This window comes from Pseudochaenichthys georgianus, chromosome 23 (genome assembly GCF_902827115.2).
Source record: "Pseudochaenichthys georgianus chromosome 23, fPseGeo1.2, whole genome shotgun sequence".
NCBI classification, from domain to species: domain Eukaryota; kingdom Metazoa; phylum Chordata; class Actinopteri; order Perciformes; family Channichthyidae; genus Pseudochaenichthys; species Pseudochaenichthys georgianus.
Window position 1 is genome coordinate 5,896,155 of NC_047525.1, and position 21,142 is coordinate 5,917,296.

General features: G+C 42.7%; 1 protein-coding gene across 1 annotated transcript in view; it reads left to right on the forward strand.

Moving 5' to 3' along the window:
• The first annotated feature begins 834 nt into the window (after positions 1-834).
• LOC117468360 (tyrosine-protein phosphatase non-receptor type 12-like) overlaps positions 835-21,142 on the forward strand; it is a 63,827-nt gene continuing 43,519 nt past the window's right edge. Inside the window, 1 exon segment of the mRNA XM_034112430.1 lies at positions 835-1,385. Coding sequence (XP_033968321.1) covers positions 1,284-1,385 — 102 coding nt within the window. The 5' untranslated portion in view covers positions 835-1,283.

Genomic DNA, 21,142 nt, shown 5'->3' on the forward strand with positions numbered 1-21,142 from the left:
TCTTCACTCTACCTCTCTCTCATGACTTATTATGGGACATTTTAACGCTTGTGTTGTAACATTGGTACGTATGTAAGCAACTTTTTAAAAATAAATTACATTAAATGTAAGAGTATGAAGTTATTCCCCTTATTACAGCAGTTTAAATCACAACATGGGCAGGTTTAAAACCATCAGATAACAAAAAAGGTAACAAAAACATATGTAGGCCTATATTAAACAATATATCCACTCTTATTATAGTATAAAGTTAGAGCCTAAAAAATGAACAGCATGTTTCACACCAAATACAAAAGCAAAATATGTTGTATTGGCATAACAAGACAATAAAAACATGTTTCAAGTTTGACACAACTTTTTATATTTGAGTATACACTGTTGAAAGGTAAGAATGTGTCCTTGATACATCCAGTAGTTAGTTGTGTTTAAAAAGCTTACATACACTCACAACCCATTATCACAAACTTGGCAGTATGAATACTCAAGCTATAAAATATATCTCTCAAATGAAAGTCTGAAATACACTTTACTGAGATTACTGTATGTATTAGTATAACTACACAATGGACATAATCAATATACATTACAGTATTAGACTTACTGTAAATCATAGTCGTTGTATTTATTTTACAATAAATAGCGTCAAAACGACAGGCATACATTGTATCCAATCAGACGTGGCTCTTTTGTGGAGCTACATCCATACTAGCCAATGGGATTCTGAGCTCGTGTGTAAATTATCCAATCACAGGTCACTGAATGCTGGAAGGGGAGGGCCTTGTTCTCCCTCGGTTTTGCCCAGTCCGGATGTTCCCCAGTAGCAAATAACGAGCAGCAGTGTGTGAATGTGGCAACCGAGGTAGACAGGGAGGGGTAGATAGACTGACCAGACCTGGGATTTTTGTATTTTTCCTTAATTTTTCTTTTCCTACTGAGCCAAGGGTTCACAGTTTATGTGACGCCTCGGTTGTTAACTTGTTCGTAGACGTGAAACCCCGACCGCTACTGCCTTTCTCTGGGACTTATCGTTACCGTGAAACAGCCCAGAAGAAAGAAGGGAGAAACAACATGGGGCGATAATAAAAAAAAAGGTGTTGTGTTATGAACCGACGATGACTATCTGGGAAGATCCGTGAAGCCTATTTATTTTTATTTATTCCCCCCCCTCCTCCCTTTCCCTTGTGTCCATCTTTTGTTGTTTTATTTTTGAATTTTCTGCCCCCCTTGCTACTTCGGGAGGTTGTTTTTAAAAGGAAAAGGATACGTTACAAGAGGACTGAAGGATGGACCAAGCCGGCATCCTGAGAAAGTTTATCCAGAGGGTGAAGGCCATGAGCGAGGGGGACGAGGAGAGGGGAGAGGACAACTTCGGCAGCGACTTTATGGTGGGTTACATTTACATGAGCTTACCTAGCCTCCTTCACCTCTATATATCTCAACCAAACCTCCCTCCCCCATAATGTCCACATTTTCCTCCACACGTACCCTCAATATCCCACCCCCTCCCCGGTCCCTGTCTCCCCCAGGAGGTGAGGCAGGGGCGGCCACACTGCCCTCTTCCTTTTCCTCCCATTTCCAGGCTTTACATGGCGGCCTAGCATTGTCTCCCAAACCACAGACCACCGGCTCCTGTTTCTTTAAAATGCAGAGACAACAGCTAAACAACACACATTCACCCTCCAACCCCTGGGCTCATTTTAGACATTGCTTTGTTGGATAGCTTAGCCTATCAGTGAATGCTGCCATAAAGTGTTATTGTGGCTTATGTCTGATAGCCATGTCTGACTGTTAAGATACAGTGCATGATTCATTGTCCTCACTTAGCAGGATGTGTTATCCCTGTGGACAGTTTTGTTATGGTATTTTCTCTATGAAATATGTTAGGTATGATTGCTCATAGTAGTAGTTTTGAACAGATATGTACTGCAGTTGGAGACACATCCACCTAAAGACTGTTAAACCAACGTTTGTGAAATATAGACTTGCCAGTTTATTACACTCATTGATAAAATGATGTGCACAACGTATTAGAGACATTTTGCAATGCAATTAAATGTACATTTAAATGCAAATGTTCTGCAGCCTCTTAAATTACAATAAAGGTCATTCAAACTAAACTGAGTAGTCTAGCCTTCGTGAGGGGTGTTGCATTAGACTGGCTACATGTACCTACAAAAACTGGCAAACAAGTGTAAGGCCCATAGCTCAAATTATAAGGCATATTTTACGGTATTTTGTTAATCTAGTTACACGTGGAAAGGCCCTTTTGAGGTGAAATAGACATTTGTTGTTAAAGTAACATTAAGTTAGCCTTATGATGACCGCTACTGACCTGCAGTCATAAGTGTACCCACCATGCATCACTGGATGTTGCTGTGGCCCATCTCTGACCCCCAAAGAGGGCAAGTCCCAGGCTTGTGAAATTGCTGAGATATTTGCAACATCATGTGGTCATTTTTGTTTTAATGGCTGATTGATGTGAGAAAATGTTGTGCTAACTGAGGGGATTTAATTTGTGAATCTAACCTTCATTAAATGTTCAGATACAATAGGCCTTTGTTCATTTGAATTAGTTGTAGTGGCAGATTGTAGGTGTAGCTTTCCTTTATGATACATGTAATGTTTCAGGCAAGGGAAGTGTTTGTTTTCCTTGAAAAAGAGGCTAATCAGCGTCAGAACTGTTTCTTCTTTCTGCCTGCAGTTGCACACACACTTCGTTCTCCTTACTTCCCTACTTCATCCAAGCTGCTTGCTGGAGCTTGCAACATTCTTTCTTGGCCCATTTCATAACATTTTGTTCTGGCTTTAAAACTACAGCTTTTTCGACACCTCTGCACACTTGGGATAACAGTTAGACCATTTGTCACGACATTTGTTACATAGCATAGCAGATTCACAAGTAAGGAAATGTGTGGATATTTGTCCATTTGTGGGCTGATAACATGACCTGTCCTGTGCTTCGAGCGAGTGTTTCATAAAACTGGGAGGAAGCGAGGGTGGCGTTAAGACCAGACCATGCAGGGCGTTGGGCTGTGAGAGGTATTGAGGAAGTGCATGTGATGAGAAAAAACTAATTATTATTTAACTTTATGCTATAGCCATTTAGTTGGAATTATTATCTAGTAGTTGTACATTTGCTTAAACTGATATTAAGCATGCATTTTTATTGGCTGACAGTTAATTTTCTAAGACTTCTTAATGTCAATTTCCCCAACAAAACATCCCGTCAGCCCCCGCTTTTTAATCAGATACCCGCGTTTCAAACGTTATGACATCACTGCTTGTCATGCCTTAATTCTTCATGTGATATCTGTTCAATTTCTTTTCGATAAGCTTTATTGGCATGAAACCCAGTAATTCCCTTCTACAATGAGTTTCTGTGAGCCCTAGCACTCATCCCTTCAGGCAGTAACATGACCATTAAACAGCTGATGTGAAAAAGTAATGTGTGTGCTCCAATTAGAAGTATTTCTTAAATCTGGGTATTCACAGTAATTAAAGTGGACCTATCATGCTATATTTGAAACATATATTGTAGGGCCATACCTATATAAAACATGTCTGTGAAGTTTTTTTTCAAAATACCAAACAGATCATGCATTTTAGCCATGCCTCATTTCGCTCTTTTTGCTCTTTTCCAGCCCTGTTTTTGCAAGGGCTGATTCTGCTTTTGTAGCAGACTACAGCACCACTTACAGGCCTGGCATATGTACTACAGCGTCTCCAGCGCTTTCGAGCGGTCTCTCATTCCCCTGATAGGTGGAGGGTTGCCCATATAGGCGGAGCACCCCTTTTCTGACGTCAGAAAAATTCAAATAATAATCAGCTCCGTTGCAGCCCCGTTTTTAGAGATTTGGGTATGGAGGAAAAGAGAGAGGGTTGTGTTTTCTGACACTTGGTGAGTTCCCTGACACACCGGGGACACATATTCATGTGTAAAAGACGTACAAAAGTGCATTTTGCATGATAGGTCCCCTTTAAGTTATTTTGTGGGGTGTCAGCTTTATGGTATTTATTTGGTGGAGCTTCAAGGATCTGGTAGTGAATTTAAAGTAGCACCTACATTATTCAGCCTACAGAACCGGCCTGTAGACCAGAAATGTTGTTCTGATGGAGAACAGGCGGGTTGTGTCTGTGCCAGTGTACCGAGCACAATTACAACTGATCATCAGCCACAGGCAACACAAGTCAGTGCTTTAGCTGGTAATTTCAAGCCTTAAGTCAAGCTTTCAATTGCTGGAGTCAAACTCACAACACCACAAGCGCATGGGGTGTGCTCCTTTGCACACTGAGTCACCAGAACACCCTGACATAACACCCACTTTAACTGCCTATTGTTGTTTATATATAGAAAGTGTTTTATAAGAATAATTACAGTGCTCTGCGAAGGCAACAAGTCCGTGAATTGCCTTGATGGTTCTTCTTCTGCAGCTTCTTCATGGAACAAGAACACTTCATTTCTGGCACCCAAATGTGTCCTTTGAAAAACAATTGCGACCCATGTAGACCGTCTCTTTTATAACAGGGTGTTGTTAATTATAAAGAATTTTGTTTAGCAACATTCATGTGGAGACGGCTGATCTCATTTCATGGCACATACTGGTGCATGTGTGCGATTACATCGGAGTGTTCCATGAAGTGTAAGGAGACAGCTTCAAGGTGTAAATTAGACTCACTTCAGTTGTAACCCTGGTGTTTTAGTCATCGAAATAACTACATTGGTGGATTTAGAGATGTAAGCTTCAGCAATGATATCATGCAGCTTGTAATCAACAAAACAAACCAATCTGGTCTGATGATAATGGCTTCATTCAAGGGGATACAAAAGGGATGAACGGTAATATTTACTGTGGAAGTGTATCTTATAACGCAGGTTCTGCATCATTGGAACATCGATGCACTCGCTGTTCACAAAACAAACAATGGCAATCTGACTTGTTTTAAAGGGTAGTTATCAACCAGCTCTGTCAACCAACCGCTTTCCAAACCAGCTATTAGTGCGCTTATGTAAGCGAGGACGGAGGTTTTTTGTGTGTGCAAATAGCCCGTTACAGGTACATTGTTATGGAACCATCCAGAGAAGATTTTAAAAGAAGATAAAATATTTGGGGAATACTTGCTCATTGCTCAAAAAGAAACAATATAAACAACCAGAATCAGGGTCAGAAATAATTGCGGGCAAAGGGCAACTGTGCCACCAAACACACATGTGTTGTGTGATTGTGGCCAGTACACACTTTTATTTTGAACCAAAAACTAACAAAGTAAGACCAGGGGTGTCCAAACTACGGCCCCGGGGCAAAATGCGGCCCGCGGGCCATTTTGAATCGGCCCTCAGCAAATTAAAAAAGTATAATGGAGTATGGCCCAAAAATGAAAGTCGTGCTTGTTTTGTATTGTACTTCTTAAATATATATGAAAACAGATATTACACAGTATTCATGTGTTAAGAAGCCCACTCTTCAAACTAATTCAGTCAATTCAAGTTTAAAACAAATCTAACTTGATAAGAAATAGCCCAATAACTTATTTTCATAACACGCTTGAAATATATCATTCCTATTTCCTCTTCCGATAAGCAATCTGAGGCTTCTGTTTTAAGGAAAAGGCTAGTCACTGTGACCTTTTGACCTGTGCTGGACTATGGTGATCTGATCTATATGAATGCACCTGCCCATTGCCTGGAACAGTTAGATGCCGCCTATCACAGTGCTCTGAGATGTGTTACTAACTGTAAAGCACTCACTCATCACTGCACCCTGTATGCCGAGGCAGGTCTGCCTTCACTAGCTGTACGGAGGCTCAGTCATTGGTACATGTTCATCTATAAAGCCATGTTGGGTCAACTACCTTCTTATATCTGCTCTCTGATCTCTCGACGAATTGAAAGTACGTATTGCCTGAGATCTCATGATGTTGTTTTATTAAATGTGCTAGGTGCTAGGACTGTCTTAGGGAAGAAAGCTTTTAGATGTGCAGCTCATGCAGCTGCAAACATGCAGCTGCAAACATGTTTAAAACTAAGCACTTTGGTTCCCCTGCATCACTCTGAAACTCGGCTGGGTGCCATGCTGTCTGATGCTCATGGTACCTGTCACTGTAAATAGAGTTTGTACCCTGTACATTATGTTGTATGTCATCATTATTGTTGTTCTGTTGTCTTTATGTTACATGTGTAACTAATGTCCTGCAGGTCACCCTTGAAGAAGAGATCTGTTGATCTCAAGGGGCTTCACCTGGTTAAATAAAGGCTACAAACAAACAAGGAATGAGCTGCTCCCCTTCTGAGAGCTATGATGTAGGCTGTTGTTCTTCTTAAAGCATATTCAAGTATTAAGCGTAATTTACCTACATTTGATTGATTTTGCTGACTTATAACTTCACTTACGATGCACTATACCTCACCTCTAGTGAGTGGCCCAGCCCTTCGTATATTTTTCTGTATGTGGCCCTCGGAGAAAAAAGTTTGGACACCCCTGATCTAAACCTTGAATTTTCCTCCAAAATATAACAGAAGAATGTAACATAGTTTTCGTTATGACGGCCAAATAGGACTTCTAAATTGTAGTCGATCTGAATGAAAGAAAACCCACAATATCACCAGATTCGTAAACCCTTTGGTTTTTCTCGCCCTTTTTCTTAAAGTCCAGGTCGTTTGCTGCCACACGCTTCTCCACTGATGTTGACTTTTCCGTTTGAATAAGGTTACATTTAGTTTTGACCAGAACATTCTAAACTCATGTTGCTGACTCATAATTCGGGTTTGTGAACGCAGAACCACACATTCTGCACAGCGACAACTGCTGCTGTTATGAAGGCAGTATTTCGCCCTTCAGGTTTGATGTCACTTCCTGTGGGCACATCCATTCTCTCTATTTGACTTCAATTAGGGCAAAGAGAGAGAAGCAATTTAGGGACGCTGGTGGTCTTTCATGTCGGGTCACATTTTGATAATGCAGTTAATTGATTGTATATGTCTTTAGAGTTGAGCTTGAGGACATACAAACTGTGTTATGGGACATCTCTGTGTCTGCTAGGCCAGGGGTTCCCACACTGTTCAGCCTGCTACCCCCCAAAGCCCCTACAAATAGAATCAAATTATGTGGGAAACACTGATGATAATAATAATATATATATATATATTTTTTTTTAATCATCTCGCAACCCCCCGGGGGGAACCCCTGTGCTCGGCCGCCATGCAGCCTGACAGAAAGCTATTACTTGCATCCAAATTCCTCACACTGTTGAACACGTTTGACATTTGTGCACGGTTGTCCCCAGTTGATATGCAAACCCTGGAAGTGGGACATTTTTTATATTTTATACTGTATGTCTTATCACAGAATACACAACATTGTACTAATCCAAAATCTAATTTGTTGTCAATGATGGACCTGAGAGCACATTGCCATTTTGGCGTCTGTTCATGTGCTCCCATATTGCATAGAAACAGACGTCTGCTTATGAACAGATGCCTGGGTATTGCATGCTATGTATGAGATAGCAGGAGCAGAGGTCGCGTTAACCGAATATTTTCCGTCTATGACGGATTTTTTTTAACAATGACGGAAAAATCTGAAAGCAGTCCGTCATTTTGACGGATTAGAACAAACTCGGAACAGCGCCAAAGTTTCCCCGCAGCGAGGCTCCGGTGTTAAGCATGCCTGCCAAAAAGGAAATGATACCGTTTCCAAACCCAACGTTGCCGTACAAATCACTGAAATGTTTGTGAGTTTTTGCTTCACGCTGTGCGCACTCCCACGAGGTGCAGTGGGCATGCATAACACGGCGCTAACAATCTTACAATTTTACGATCCTGCCCGTCAAAATGACGGGCAGTGAAAATGTCTAGCGCAACCTCTGAGCAGGAGATACTTGAAGTGTCCTATAGAGGTGTAAGAATCCTCTCACAGGTTCAGCAAATGTAGCTACCAAGTGTTTTAATGTGGAAGATGTAAAAGGATCAGATTATATACAGGAAATCAGTCTGGCATGTGTACCTGTACTATTGTTTCTAAATACGCTGGCATACACACACACACGTTCCTGCTATTGGGAACACTGGGCTCGACTTTGTAGTCTAGACAGAGTTTAGACATTGGAGATCAGCCTCTGTGTGTGTGTGTGTGTTTGTGCCCCACCTTTGTGGGCAGATTACTCCCAACCAGCACATCAAAGAAAGCAAAAAAGTGCAAACACGCTTCTCAAACCATGTGTCCTGTCAGGCAGACATAACACACTCAGAGGGGGGGGGCAAGAAAAGGAGATGGGAAAATGCGTAACATGCTAGTAGTGTGTGTGTTTCTGTGTGTGGTGTGTACATTTGAATTGCCTGCACATCTGAGCCTGGAGCACACACTCTGGAAGCCTTTATGGTTGTACAATCACACACACACACACACACACACACACACACACACACACACACACACACACACACACACACACACACACACACACTCTTGCTGGTCAGGGATGCAAGAGCCCCATCTTCCTTTAACAGCATGGTAGTTTAGTGGCTGCAACGTTTAACAGCTAATGGATGACTTGGTTGCCAAATATTTGATAATAGAAAAATCCTTTTATTTATTATACAATGACCTAAAATAATTCCGTGTTCAGCCCCTATAATATGAAGATGCACACCTCTTTTCTTCATATTAATAAATATCTTTGGGATTTTGACAAACAGGGGATTAAATGTAATTCATTTGGACTTTACGAGGATGGAGCCTTAACTAGTTCCTGACATGCCTTTGGCTCAGCCAGCTTCCAATTAGAAGCCTGGTGGGTGTGTGTGCGGCTCTGTGCTTGTATTAGCTTGTTTGTGTGTGTGCGTGGGCGTAAGGGGGTACACAGCAGGGGGTCGGCTGCTGTTTTTGTTAGTGTATGCGTGTGTGTGGCAACAACTGTAAGCCCGCCTTATGTTACTGTAACAAGACTTCCCAATATCCTCTGGTGTCACATCCTCCTTATTCCCCCACCCCCCTCCCCACGGCTCTAAACAGAAACCAGCATTATGCCCCCGAGCTGCGTGTTTCTCAGAAGAGACGCCACGCAATATCTCCACTCTGGTGTGTGTGTGTGTGTGTGTGTGTGTGTGTGTGTGTGGTGTGTATGTGTGTGTGTGTGGTGTGTGTGTGTGTGTGTGTGTGTGTGTGTGTGTGTGTGTGTGTGTGTGGTGTGTGTGTGTGTGTGTGTGTGTGTGTGTGTGTGTGTGGTGTGTGTGTGTGTGTGTGTGTGTGTGGTGTGTGTGTGTGTGTGTGTGTGTGTGTGTGTGTGTGTGTGTGTTGTGTGTGTGTGTGTGTGTGTGCTGTGTGTGTGTGTGTGTGTGTGTGTGTGTGTGTGTGTGTGTGTGTAAAAAGTTTACATGAAAGATTGCTGACCCACCGAGAAACCTTATTGATCAAGATAAGAGAGCACACACTACAGTCAGGACATTCCACAGTAATAGTGTGTGTGTGTGTGTAACGTGTGCTTCATTGAGGAGCCATCTTTACTATGGTAACTCACACACATCACTTACACCCAAACATGTCGGCAGCAACTGTGCGTCCTTGAGTTGGACAGGAAACTACACCAGTAGTGTATTACATTATTATAATATCAGTAAATACACACAGAAAGGCAAAATGGATGCACCCACGTTAGTCCAGACGAGGCTCCCATCAGAGTGAGAGATGTAGAGCGTCACACAGGCAGAGTCAGGCTTGTGAGGACAGGTTGACCCCCGGTGAAGGCTATCAGGGAAGTGATGAAGACATGCACACACTAAGCACACAATGAGCTCCTGTCCCAGATGATTGGGATTACACGTGGTGTGTCCACATCTGCTTCCTGCCGCAGGCCGAGCTGCGCAGCGGGAAGTAGTGTGCTCCATATGACAGAGGAGGCATCCATTTGAAGTGAAATGCAAACATGGCAAACTGTGCTTTCAGTCGTTACGTCCCAGTTGATAGTATCCATATTGTGTACAGTGAGGTTGAGGGTTTTTCAAGCTACTTTCAGAGGCACAGCTGATGGTGAAGAGGAAGGGGAGGTGCCGCTTTGAACATGATGTCATGCTGATGTTCACAGGGAAAGTCACATGGCGGTCAGCTGCAGAATAGCACCACAGGGGTTCAGTGTGTTACCCAGTGTGTTACTCCAGGACAGATATTGTAAATGTGTGTGTGTATCGTAGCACTGTGTTGTGATGGCAACTCCTCCATCTCTTTCCCTTCTGTGCCTTTCCTCATGATTTGACATATTTGTCCACTTTGTTTTGTCTTGCATACTGTAAGTCTACTGTACACGCCAGGCTGAGATTTGAGGTCCTGCAGGACGTTGGCTCCCAAAAGTGAGAGTGGTTGCTTGTAATTGGCTTGTTGAATGCTTTTGGTTCAGGCCAGGTGCTTCCTGCTGTCGGCGTGACCGTGCTGCTGACCAAACACACACTGCCATCAGATGCGTGAGCAATCAGAACCACATTAAACCATATAAGGATGATGCATATTATTATTTTTAATTCAAAACCACATTGTCTGCCTTTTGTGTCGTATTGTGATATTCGGCTGCTTCCTGTGTGACTTGAAGAACAGTGTGTACTGAGACCGGCATGAGACACAGCGACAGACACAGATTGGAAAGCCTGATGGTTAATTAGAGGGAAGCACATCCTGCTTTGTGTGTGTGTGTGTGTGTGTGTGTGTGTGTGTGTGTGTGTGTGTGTGTGTGTGTGTGTGTGTGTGTGTGTGTGTGTGTGTGTGTGTGTGTGTGTGTGTGTGTGTGTGTGTGGACTATCAGTACTGCCTCTCTGCCACTACACCAACATTTCCTGACCACAAATCTGTTCCCCCAATGCTTGTGCAAGAAGGCATCTGCCAATCAGTGCCCTCTGCTGAAGCAGGAGAATGTCTTTGTGTTTGTTTGTGTGAATTATTCAGCGTGCTAGGGAAGTGCAGCACCGCCAGGAGACGGAAAGTAGGTTAGACCCACTAACAACTACATCTATTTTTCCTCTCTGCCTACCTCTACCTCTAATACTGTTTTCTCTTCTCCATTCCATCTCGCTCTGTGTGCCCAGCAGCTGCCCTGGCAGCCTCCGCCCATCTGAGCTTGTGTCAAGTCATTGTGAAGAAATGTGTCTGCGAGCACACATGACTCAGTCGCACCCTGGAGGGGCCTGTGAAGTCTGCACAGGGCTTTTGGGGGGCAACGCCCATGTGTGTGTGGCAGTGGAAGTGCAGTGTTCACAGGAAACTGGCATTCATGCTGTTTTACGCTCTGGCTGATAGGAAGTAAGAGGGTACAAGGAACGGAAGGGGAGTACAAAGGTTCAAATAAAGAGAGTGCAAAGACAAGGAGCCGTTTGAGAAAGATTTTTGATTATTTCAATCATTTCTGATTTAATTAATGAGGACAAAACAGAGATGAAAACACTGAAGCGAGGTTGTGATGCATTTAAAACAAGATCGTACTATAATTCAATTCAGCCAGTGATGGTAGACAACCCGGGCTGACCACACATGGGGCCTGAGAAAAACAGCTTGACACACTGTTTGAACTTTTGACAAAAATGCAAGTGAACATCATTTGATAACGCATCTCCGTTATGGGGGTTTTTCCCTATCTTTATTCAAGAGCGTGGTATTTAAATTTGAGAGCATACTTTATGTATTTATTTCCCTCAAACCCTGTCCTCGCACTCAAATAGTGCCTGCTTGCACTGAGATGTGCTCTGCTTCTGCTCAAACTGTACGCTTGCACTCAGATATATTGCTGCTTACAGATTTGTTCTGCTCTCAGATCTATTCTGTGCGCGCTCGAAACTTTTGTGCAACAATCCTGTCAAAATCCCTCAACCAATAGGAGGCCAGGTGTCCTTGCGGGTGCGTTCGCTTTACTTATTAAAGCGTCCCGTAAGGGCGGTTACTCTTTGGTTTATAAACTCCCGCCCTCCACGGCTTTATAACATAGCATGTACTGTACTGTTTGATTTACATCTTTTTTTTGGGGGGGGGGGGGGGGGGGGGTTAAGCACAGTTAGTATATGTTTATAAAACGGACAAGTCAAATCAAGCAATCTGATGTTTCTTAGCCGTGATATAATGAGCGTATATCATGGCGTATATCCAGGGAATAGTTGTTGTTACTTTTCACAAATCAGTATCCCTCCGCGTCTGAGAACCGTTACAACTGTTACATTACGTCCGTCACGAAACTAACTAACTTAAGCTTAAGATGGAAACATTTAAGGTTAACTTCGACCTCCGAGGTGGCCTTACTATGGAGGAGTGGATTGAGAAGTGCCTATCTCCAGAAAAAAAAAGCACCTAAACGACGACATTCGCTATCTGTTATGCGGATTTCACACCAGCGCTTTTCAGTTTCTAGCTCCGAGCGGGAGCTTTTCTGGTTCAGCTCCGGTTTCCCTTTTCAGCTCCCGCCCTGTTCACACCGCCCACTGGCGCCCCAGAGCTGCCCCTGCTGCGTCATGACGTCACCGTGTACATCGCTGATTTGCTCCCCAACGGCACCCATTACGGCGCACACAACAACAACAACAGCGTCGGGTCGATGATCGTGTTGTTTTTAATCACACGAAGCCAGAATAAATTGAATAACGACTTCTCCAACCTTATGCTTTGCTCCAGAGTGCCGTGGTTCATTGTTTATTAATGTGTTTCTGCAGCATTTACCGACCGCTGCAGAGCTGGCTGCTCTTCCACGGGAGTTTATTCTCCCGTTAGCTCCCGGTTAGCTCACACTGCAGCGGCCGCTCTAAAGTATTCACTGTCCGACTCACACAAGCAGCTGATGCATATCCCCAGTTCCCCTTAGCCTAAGTGAATGTGTGTCAGTCTGAATTGACGCTGTTTGGTATCACAACGCTGTTATGAAAGTTTCTCTGGTATAAAACGGGTGATGTTGGCATAGCAACCGAAGCTAAACTGACTACTTGCATCCGATAGCTGCAATAATACAAAACAACACGTCTGCCTCTCTCCACAATGATCGATAACAGTGAACGGATGGTCAAAGTAAGGCACAAATAAACAGAATCACACGAAGCCTGGTTAGTGCTGCCTGACTTTATAAAGTGTGTTTATAGGCACTACTGCTTGTAGGCAGGCATAACAGTCGACCCATGGGAGGTGGGTTTAGTTTCCTGCACGCCTCGACGTAAGAGAGACGTAAGCGACGTCGCCTCTTAGCTCCAAAGCTCTTGCCTCTGGACCGACAATTTTTTGGAGCTGGAAATGAAGCGGATTCCGGAGCTAAGAGCCGGCGCCGCTCCGGTGTGAACAGGAAAACCCGGCGCTTTTCAGGCTCTAGCTCCGAGCCGGAGCTGAAAAGGCGCTGGTGTGAAAGGGGCATTATTGTTGTTGCATAGCAACCACCTCGCACTATGTGCAGAAGGCAACGGAGGGACGATTTTATTTTATTCCCAGGCTGATTTTTAGTCCCAGTCCGCCACTGAACGTAGCTATTATGTAAGGTAGTTGTAAATCAAACAAGTGCAGTACCTATAAAGCCGTGGAGGGCGGGAGTTTATAAACCAAAGAGTAACCGCCCTTACGGGACGCTGTAATAAGTAAAGCAAACGCACCCGCAAGGACACCTGGCCTCCTATTGGTTGAGGGATTTTGACAGGATTGTTGCACAAAAGTTTCGAGCGCGCACAGAATAGATCTGAGAGCAGAACAAATCTGTAGGCAGCAATATATCTGAGTGCAAGCGTACAGTTTGAGCAGAAGCAGAGCACATCTCAGTGCAAGCAGGCACTATTTGAGTGCGAGGACAGGGTTTGAGGGAAATAAATACATAAAGTATGCTCTCAAATTGAAATACCACGCTCTTGAATAAAGATAGGGAATAACCCCCATAGTCTGTCAGCTGTTAGAATATCACACGTTTTGCAGACGTGACCACAACAGTGCAGAGTAGGCCGTTTCAGAGCGATCTTTCTTCAAATGCGTGAAAAGTTAACCATCAGAAACTTCCTGATGCGGGTTTCTAGTGTTTTCTAACTTCTGTTTCCTGTGCTGTTCTGTACCTTTTCATATGTCTTCATTATGATATAAATGTGTTTCCTATGACATATGTCATGTGTACATTTATATCATGCAAGCATCAAAATCTAAACTTAACAGAAAAAGTGTTTTAAAGCAATTTAAAGGTTCCTCACTAGTTTAGCAGATATGAAAACATTACTAGCTTGTCTAAAATGTTGCTCTATTTAAATGATTTTTTTAAGTCAATCAAATAATAGAATATTTGACTCACAGTAACTGAAATTGGCAATGACTTTTAGTTGCAGGGCAAGATGAACTTTTAATAAAGTTAAACAGGAACTTTTAATTATACGATCTAATGACCGTTATTTTCCTTTAATGAAAGAGTTGTTCCAGTTGTGCAACAAATCCAATAGAGGAGTATACTTGAAGCGCTGATAGAAACAAGTATGTTTACATATCTCTGCCTTCTTTCTCTGCCCCCCCCCCCCTCCATTCATTCAGAGCAGAGGCTAGTGCGAAGCGACTGAGTGTGTAAAGAGAGCATGTGAATAGACCAAAGGAATAAAGGAATCCATTAGCTTAGTTTCCAAGAGCCTCTTATGGCGCGTTTCCACTGCAGCGGGTAGCTCGCTTTAAGCGTGCCGAGCCGTGCGGGGCCCGTTTTTGGTTGCGTTTCCACTTGGCCTAGTACCGGCTAGCGGGTCCTAATTCACAGTTTTTCTGGCCCCATAAAATCGTGGTTCTAGGGCCAGGAACAACCAGGCTGAGTCGGGCTGAGTATGCTAAACTAGAGAGAGAATCGCTGGCAAGGGGGCTACAACTACAACAAGATGAACATATTTGACCGTGATTTAATTGTAATACACGTTTCTAAATGATGCCGAAGTAACAACATACTGATACCGGTTAGTAAAAACCATGAATTAATGCTTTGACAAGTCTGCAGACAGACGGCAGGAGAAAAACCTTTTAAAATGCGTGTTTTCTAAATGGAGCTTGGCTAAGCTAAAGTTATATGCTCCGACCGTCCACACTCACAACAACGGCCTACAGACATAAATAAACCAGCAACTGTATTCGCCATGACACAGGCAGTCTGTGGTTGTACTTGATTAACTTTTGTCTAGTTTCTGAACAGATATGAAGAGCTGTGAGCTCTGAGGGCTAACAGCTAACGGCTGTGTTGTTTTTCTGGGGCTCTCATTGAAGATGACGTCACGGCTCCGCCTACACTGCGTTACTATAGTAACTGCCCCAGTTCCTAAACTGTAATGGAAGCGCAGCCTTAAAGTGAGCCGGGCCTAATAAGGCCTAACCAAACCGAGCGAGGCCTGCAGTGGAAACGCGCCATTAAAGGCCTTGGCTGTCCCTCTTTCCTCCGCTTTGCTTCTCCCACCTTTCTCCAAAAATCACTTTTTTTTTTATCTCAAATACTCCTTATCTCCTCTCCTCCACTCTCTTCTTATTTCCTCTCCAAGTTACCTATGTTGTCAGTTTGTTTAGAAAAGCTACAGAGCTGCACACTGCTCTTCCATTGTTTGTGTGTGTGTGTGTATGAGATTGATTTGTTTATTAACCTGATAAATCATTAAACTTGACTTTAAGTTGTTATTCAAGATTGATGACATCCATAGTTCTAATATTAAAGTGTTAGTCTTAAGACCCAATCCACATTTGAAGTATGCAATGCCTAAAATCAAATGTCATACAACTTGCTTGGATGGAAATAGTTGGTTAATTGGAAAATACCACGACAGACAGCCTCTATATTTAACAGTAACCACAGGGTTGCACTGATGCATTCACAAACTGCTTCAAATCATTCAATATTCATTTTGTTGATTTAAGAATTAACAACTAAAAACTGCTAGCTTTTTTACATGTGTTGTTTCCTTACCAGCTATTATACTCTATACATGTGGGTAATTTAACAGTTGTGGTAGGTGAAATACATATATAATATCTCCACAATCCGTCAAAGCATAACATGTATTATTTGATTGAAATATGTTATTTTAAACCTTATCAGTCAGCTAAACAGATACCAGACAGTGTGGCCTGTATTTTCTGACAACTGAAACAAGCTGTTGTTTATTTAGAAGTGGAACATGTGTTGGTTTGCTCCTCTGAATTGAGAGAGGAAGGTGTACACCTGGATTTATAACTGCTGAAATGTCTTTGAGCCTGGTACTAAAGTTGTTATTCCCTAGTTTTCTTCTGTGTGGATAATCCTTTGCAGTTTGACCTCGTGATTATACAAGTCGTGTGCTTGTGAAAACAGGAAATCTCTTCCTAAATGGCAGCTGCCAGTCTATCATGTATTTTTGATTCAGGGCCAAAACAAATCCTTGATTAGGTGCTACAGCATGTCAGAATGAATTGACTTTAGGAGGAATCCACTTGTTTTTCCAGTTTTCTGTAAATGAAGTGAAATAGGCTACAAAGAGAATACACTCATCATCATTACAGAGAACGGAGCAATGTGTGCATGATAGTCTCAGCAGAATGTGTTTTTGGGTTGCGGGAATCAAAAACCATCACAAATCACTGTTGTCTGCCTCCTCTTGCTCATTGTGCGTCTTAAGTGTGTATTATGGCGCGTTGCCACTGCAGGCCTCGCTCGGTTTGGTTAGGCCTTATTAGGCCCGGCCAGAGCCATATAATATAAGAGTTACGACAACGGAAGTCCAAAAACGGTTATCGTCACGTGGTTCATGTAGACGAGGATCGTTCCCCGGAAGTTCATGGCCGGCAATGTGAATGCATTGATAACAGGAGATAGAACTACGATTTTTGGTAATTATTAGTGAATAAAGCTTTTGATTTGCAATATTTATACAACAAATCGATATGTGTATGTATTTACATCAATATGTTTTAAAAAATAAAATAGAATTTGCTAATATTAAGTGATAATATTAGGATTAGTGTGAACAACTAGTTTACATATTAGGCTAACAGTGCCTTGGTTAAAGATCCTGTTGCTGTTTATTTATAGCTTTGAATTCTTTCAAACCAATATTATCTAATTAAACTTGTATGGTAGTCAGGAGCATCACTTTCTAATGTTTATTGATACATTTAGAGGGAGCAGTGTGAGAAAAAGTTTTTAGAGAGTACTTGTCCATGGACAAGAGAGTTTGGCAATGTACTTGTCCGAATACATTTTTCACTTGTCCAGAATGGACAAAAATTGGGGCCACTGGAATCTTCTTCTTCGTCATCGTATTTTACATTTTCCCACGGTTTTTACGACACCGCTAACGTAAGTGAGCGGTAAGATTTTACTGCATTACACATAGGGTTGGGTATCGTTTGGATTTTAACGATTCCGGTTCTGCTTTTCGATTCCGGTTATTTTCGGTTCTCGATTCCAGTTCTTTGAGAGGGTAAAAATAAGTCAAACTGGGAGAAACATATATTTATGAAAACATTAAGTCAAATCTGTATTCCTATTTACAAATCACTTCATACTGTTTAATTTCTTACGGTTATTGAATACAATTATATAAAAATAATCTCTGCATTGTTTAGTTAGTTCTAAGTGGTGCAGTTTGAGAATGTACAATTGGCCCAGTCTCTTCTGATGCTACACTGCAACCTGCCTTTGAGACACAGTCCAACCACACATCTCCAACACATAGGACATAACCTAATAATAATAATAATACATTATATTTATAGCCTACAGTATAGGCCTAGCGCTTTTCTACAACTCAAAGACGCTTGCACGCTTACACATGTCCTGCAATACACATGCTGCAGCTGCTCTGCTCACGGTTTGTAAAAATAAATAAATAGTATTTTCATTTCAATAATGTACTTTCTATACCCTGCTTCATAAACAATACTGACATCCCTGTGCTCCTCCGAGTCTGGGGGTCCGGGGATGTGGGGACAGCGCGAGGACACAGACAGGGAGGCTGCTTCACTTCATAAAGGAAATGGCGGTCAATATTAACAACACAGGAGCTAAAACGCTTAATAACCTTCATTACGTGTTAGAGAAAGAACATAAGAACGTTTGACAAAGATGAGGCTGTTAAACAGGCAGCGGATCTGCTGTGTGTAGAAAGAGAGAGAGAGAGCGAGAGACGCTGAGCTGCACCGTGCAGCGATCAGCTGATACGGAGCATAGAGAGAGCTGCAGTCCGCGGGGCTCGGGGTTCGGCCTCGCCTCCTGTCCTCACAACTCTTATTAATCCCGGTACCGGACAATTGTTATTTGTTCCTACTCGGAACCGAGTTTTGCTTCCCAACCCGGCCACTGTGCTACACTTCCCTCCCGCTCCGCCCCACCCCCGTCTAACTGTACAGAAAACGGCGAGATGCATTTCCTTAGGAATCTACAAGCAGAACCGAAACTAACATTTCTAAACGAACAATGGCGGACACGTACAATTTGCGAATGAGTTCTGCCTTTTGTAAACTGAATGTATCAATAATTTGTCAATAAATCAGGCCGAAAAACGTCACTTGTCCGCCGGACAAGTCAATTGAAAGATCTACTTGTCCGATATTGTAAATAACACGTCCCGGACGGTGGGACGTGTACTTTTTCGCACACTGGGGAGGGGATCTAAAGTAATGCTTTAAAATTCAGATTAGATTCATTTCTACCATTTTCTTAAATTCATGGTAGTTTCAGTAATCCCCTGGTAATTGAAGACACAAGCTATCTAAATGACTAATGTCATCTTTATGGCTTTCAGAAAGGACAGGAGACCGACAGGTGACTAGCAGCAGCAGCAGCATGATGATGATGATGTTAAATGTGTTGTTTTAGGAACATCCATTGCAAATACATGGAATTCAATAAACATTGAATAGCATATCATGCAGTTTGTCGGTGCCTTTTCCTCCGTGTTGTCCTGGTTTGCTGTGCTGCCTCCTAGTCGCCACCATGGTTTGCTGTGCTGCCTGGGGATGCTCACATCGCTCCGAGAAAGGAGTACGAATGTACGGCTTCCCCACTGACACAGAGCGGAGGAAAAAATGGCTATCTCAAGTCAGCAGGAGCAATTTCCCGACCAACAGCAAAAAAATATGTGATGTAATTATATACAAACACTGCATTTGCACTTTTTCACCAAACGAAAACCACACCATTGGGAAAGCTTAATGTTTTGTTTAATACAAAAAAACAGGGAAAGGCTTGAAGAACACAGAGTTGAGACTCAGGGTGCAGGGTGAGGGTCTCAGTGCAGGTATTCAGGCTCCATTGAATCCCCCTCTGGTTCTTGTGCTGAAAGAGGGAGTAACAGACAGGAGAAAGGGTTATACACACACCTATATAGCACACCTGTTGGATGGGAAATTGCCTTGGGGAGATAAGGTGTGGTCTTTGTTCCCAACTGAAGTTATGGAACTTATGTATGACAAATGGCATCAGTAACAGATGTGATATGAATTTCTATAAAGTTGTCTCACATTCTTGGTCATATTTTATATACAGTATGTAATGAGTATAACATGTCCAGTAAGTATAAAGTGTTTCCTAATACTGTGTATTCAACCACTATGGAATATGTATGTGGGCAGACAAAACTGAGTTGTTCTGTGTGAAGTAACCTCAAGTCACTCCGCAAGCACATTTTGATGCAGACCAGTTTGTCAAGACAAAAAAGGGCAAGACTAGGCTGAGAGCAGAGGCTATACCCACCATCTTTGTGCATCGCCCTGTGGTCAAAAAGAGAAGGGACCCTGCACCACGATTCACCCCGGGACCTGTATCTACAAAGCCCATAGCTCATGATCACAGCTATAGTGTGAAAGGTGACACAGGTATAATAAGTATGAACTCTTAGTAACAAAAGTAATATTTCTTATTTTTAAGTGGTATAATATTTTAAATGTTCGAAAATGTACAGTGCCATCTCTTCTACTTACATTAGTCTCAAATATTGAGGGAAGAAGGGATGAGGAGACTGAGAGAAAGGAAAGTGAGGGTGAAGAAAGAGAGGACATGGCTAGTGAGGAGAGACAGGGAGGGCGGACACCACCCACTCAGTCAGCAGCCAGTCAGCATACGAGGGAACCAGCAGCCAGTCAGCATACGAGGGAACCAGCAGCCAGTCAGCATACGAGGGAACCAGCAGCCAGTCAGCATACGAGGGAACCAGCAGCCAGTCAAACAGATCTATTAAAACAATTAAAGAGACAATTAAAGAGCCAAGAAGGAATCACCAAAAAAGCAAAGGCTGCACTAAGAAAAATCAGGAAGGAAAATGCAGCTCTCAAGACAACAATGAAAATTAGGGACAAGAAATATAAGAAAACGTTTTCAAAAGACCAACTTAAGGCATTAGGCAGACTCACCACAAAGGGGATGAAATGGAGCAATGAGACAATTAAGAAGGCTTTTAAAATTCGCTTTGGGTGCGGACCAACGGGTTACAAAACTCTGCAGGAATTGAAGATTCCCCTTCCAGGAATAAGGACACTGCAAAGAAGGATGCAATGTGTTAAGTTTGAGCCTGGTGTGTTGACAGAGGTCTTTGATTTCCTAAAATTGAAGGCAGATTGATTGACAGACCTTGAAAGGGAGTGTGTGTTGACCTTGGATGAAATGGCAATCACACCAAGTGTGGAGTTAGACATGATTACAGGCAAACTGTACGGTGATGTGACTTTACCAGGTCACACAGGGGTGGCAACACATGCTTGTGTGTTTATGTTGGCTGGAAACACAACACGGTGGAAGCAAGTAGTGGCATATCATTACACTGGCAATTCTACCAATGGAGCAGAGTACAGGCCAATCATTATTGATATAATACAGAGGGCCGCATCCATAGGGCTACATGTGCTTGATGTCACCACCGACATGGGTAGCCCTAACCGAGCCATGTGGAAATCCTTTGGGGTGGACCAAAATAAAACATCGGTGCCACATCCAGCAACACCAGACAGGCAGCTTTATTTCATGCCCGATGTACCACATCTGGTAAAAATGGAGTAAGAGAGGGACTTGAAAAACCTTGGTGACTCTCTACTCATGTTGTTACAGTTGTCTTGGTTACAGCTCTCAAGTTTTTTTTTTTTTGCCATTTCCACATCTTTAGAAAATATGAAATATTTACCTGGAGAACAAACTTTGATTTCTCTGTCTTGTGAGTTTGCAGTCTTGCAGTTTTGCTCCT